The sequence below is a fragment of the Sardina pilchardus genome, chromosome 23 (assembly GCF_963854185.1).
Source record: "Sardina pilchardus chromosome 23, fSarPil1.1, whole genome shotgun sequence".
Taxonomy (NCBI): domain Eukaryota; kingdom Metazoa; phylum Chordata; class Actinopteri; order Clupeiformes; family Clupeidae; genus Sardina; species Sardina pilchardus.
Window position 1 is genome coordinate 7,635,529 of NC_085016.1, and position 3,093 is coordinate 7,638,621.

General features: G+C 53.4%; 1 protein-coding gene across 1 annotated transcript in view; it reads left to right on the forward strand.

Annotated features, from left to right (window-relative positions):
- The first annotated feature begins 353 nt into the window (after positions 1–353).
- The window catches only part of LOC134071515 (protocadherin-9), a 3,096-nt gene continuing 356 nt past the window's right edge, over positions 354–3,093 (forward strand). Inside the window, exon 1 of the mRNA XM_062528260.1 lies at positions 354–3,093. This exon is cut by the window's right edge and continues 356 nt beyond it. Within this exon, the coding sequence (XP_062384244.1) occupies positions 354–3,093 (2,740 nt within the window).

A 3,093-nucleotide genomic window follows, 5' to 3' on the forward strand; every position in this document is an offset into this window, starting at 1 on the left:
ATTATCTAATTACAAGACAGTATTTAAATGTTAAAAAGTAAGTGTGCTAAGATTGAATATAGCTTTATTGAAATCACAACCTGAACTGTTTGCTAAAAGTTCACAAAATGAGTATGCCATAATCTTTAATGTGGGACTAGATTTGGAAAATTGAAGTGACATTTGTCTGACTGCCTGAAAGTGAATCTCTTGTAATGAACTGTAACCACTGTTCATTTACAGGGTCGTGCCTGGCTGCTTCTTGGCTGCTGCAAATGCATGGTTTCACGAGACCAATTCTCTGATCACATTGCATGGCAATCACTATTTGAATACACAGAGGCTGGGAGCATAATTATATCATCATCATCATCATGGACTTGAAGGATTTTTATCTGCTGGCTGCACTAGTAGCCTGCTTATGGCTGGATCCAGCCATAGCACAAGAACTCATCTATCCCATTCGAGAGGAGTTGCAAGAGAATGTGCTCATTGGAAACATACCAAAGGACTTGAACATCTCCCACACACATCCGACCACCGGAGCCAGTGCGAACCTGGTCTACCGGCTGGTGTCGAAAGCAGGGGACAATCCCTTGCTCAGAGTAGTGAGCAACACGGGAGAGATCTTCACCACCTCAAACCGCATCGATCGGGAGAAGCTCTGCCCCGGCTCGTCCTACGAGGAAAGCGAGTGCTCGTTCGAGATCGAGGTGGTCATTCTGCCCAACGACTACTTCAGGCTGATCAAGATCAAGATTGTTGTCAAGGACACCAACGACAATGCGCCCATGTTCCCGTCGCCGGTGATCAACATCTCCATTCCGGAGAACACGCTGATCAACAGCCGCTTCGCCATCCCCTCCGCCACGGACCCCGACACCGGACCTAACAGCGTGCACAAGTACGAGCTGGTGAACGGCCAGAGTGCCTTCGGGCTGGACATCGTGGAGACGCCGGAGGGGGAGAAGTGGCCGCAGCTGATTGTGCAGCAGAATCTGGACAGAGAACAGAAGGACACGTACGTCATGAAAATCAAAGTGGAAGACGGAGGCAATCCCCAGAAGTCGAGCACAGCCATCCTTCAGGTGACAGTAACTGATGTCAATGACAACCGGCCAGTGTTCAAGGAGAGTCAAATTGAGGTCCATATTCCGGAGAATTCCCCCATCGGGACCTCTGTGATCCAGCTCCAAGCCACTGATGCAGATATCGGTGCCAATGCTGAGATAAGGTATATGTTCGGGACTCAGGTGTCCCCAGCCACTAAACGACTCTTTGCACTGAACTCGACCTCGGGCCTTATAACAGTGCAGAGGCCGCTGGACCGAGAGGAGACAGCCATCCATAAGCTATCCGTGTTAGCGAGTGATGGAAGCTCAAGTCCAGCCAGGGCCACAGTGACCATCAATGTGACTGACGTCAATGACAACCCCCCGAACATTGACCTCCGATACATCATTAGTCCCATCAATGGCACCGTTCGCCTGTCGGAGAAGGACCCTATTAACACAAAGATTGCCCTCATTACCGTGTCAGACAAGGATACAGACGTAAATGGCAAAGTCATCTGCTTCATTGAAAAAGATGTGCCGTTTCACCTCAAAGCCGTCTATGACAACCAGTACTTGTTAGAGACCTCTGCTTTGCTGGACTACGAGGGCACGAAGGAGTATAACTTCAAAATCGTGGCGTCTGACTCAGGCAAGCCGAGCTTAAATCAGACAGCCCTGGTGAGGGTGAGGATAGAGGATGAAAACGACAACCCGCCCATCTTCAGCCAGCCTGTCATCGAGCTGACCGTGAAGGAGAATAACAAACGGGACTTATTTCTCACCACCATCAGTGCCACCGACGAGGACAGCGGGAAAAACGCCGAGATCGTTTACCAGCTGGGTCCGAACGCGTCCTTCTTTGACCTGGACCGCAAGACGGGTCAGCTGACGGCGTCCAGGGTGTTTGACCGCGAGGACCAAGAGCGGTTTCTCTTCACCATCACGGCGCGAGACAACGGCACCCCTCCGCTGCAGAGCCAGGCTGCGGTGATCGTGACCGTGCTGGACGAGAACGACAACAGCCCCAAGTTCACCCACAACCACTTCCAGTTTTTCGTCTCCGAGAACCTGCCCAAGTACAGCACGGTGGGGGTGATCACCGTGACGGACGCAGACGCCGGGGAGAACGCCGCCGTGTCCCTCTCCATCCTCAACGACAACGAAAACTTCATCCTCGACCCGTACAGCGGAGTTATCAAATCCAACGTGTCTTTCGACCGCGAGCAGCAGAGCTCGTACACGTTCGACGTGAGGGCCGTGGACAACGGGCGTCCCCCGTGCTCCTCGGCCGCCAAAGTGACCATCAACGTCATCGACGTCAACGACAACGTGCCCGTGGTGCTGTCCCCGCAGTCCAACACGTCGTTCAAACTGGTGCCTCTCTCGGCCATCCCGGGATCGGTGGTGGCCGAGGTGTTTGCCGTCGATGGGGACACGGGCATGAACGCGGAGCTCAAATACACCATCGTCAGTGGCAACAACAAGGGACTGTTCCGGATTGACCCGGTGACAGGCAACATCACCTTAGAGGAAAAGCCCTCTATGTTAGACATTGGCCTTCACAGGCTGGTGGTCAATATCAGTGACCTGGGCTACCCACGCTCCTTACACACACTGGTCTTAGTTTTCCTCTACGTCAACGACACAGTAGGAAATTCCAGCTACATATACGAGCTCATCCGGCGTAAAATTGAGACCCCCATCGACCGGTCCATTGTGGACACCAGTGAGACCTACCAGAGCGGGGACTACCTGACAATCATGATAGCCATCGTAGCGGGGGCCATGGTGGTGATCGTGGTGATCTTCGTCACTATCCTCGTGCGCTGTCGGCACGCGTCGCGCTTCAAGGCGGCGCAGCGCAAGAAGCAGGGCGCCGAGTGGATGTCGCCCAACACGGAGAACAAACAGAACAAGAAGAAAAAGCGCAAGAAGAGGAAGTCGCCCAAGAGCTCGCTGCTGAACTTTGTCACCATCGAGGAGAACAAGCCGGACGACCCCGCCCACGAGCCCATCAACGGCACCATCAGCCTCCCGGCCGAGCTCGAGGAGCCGGGCA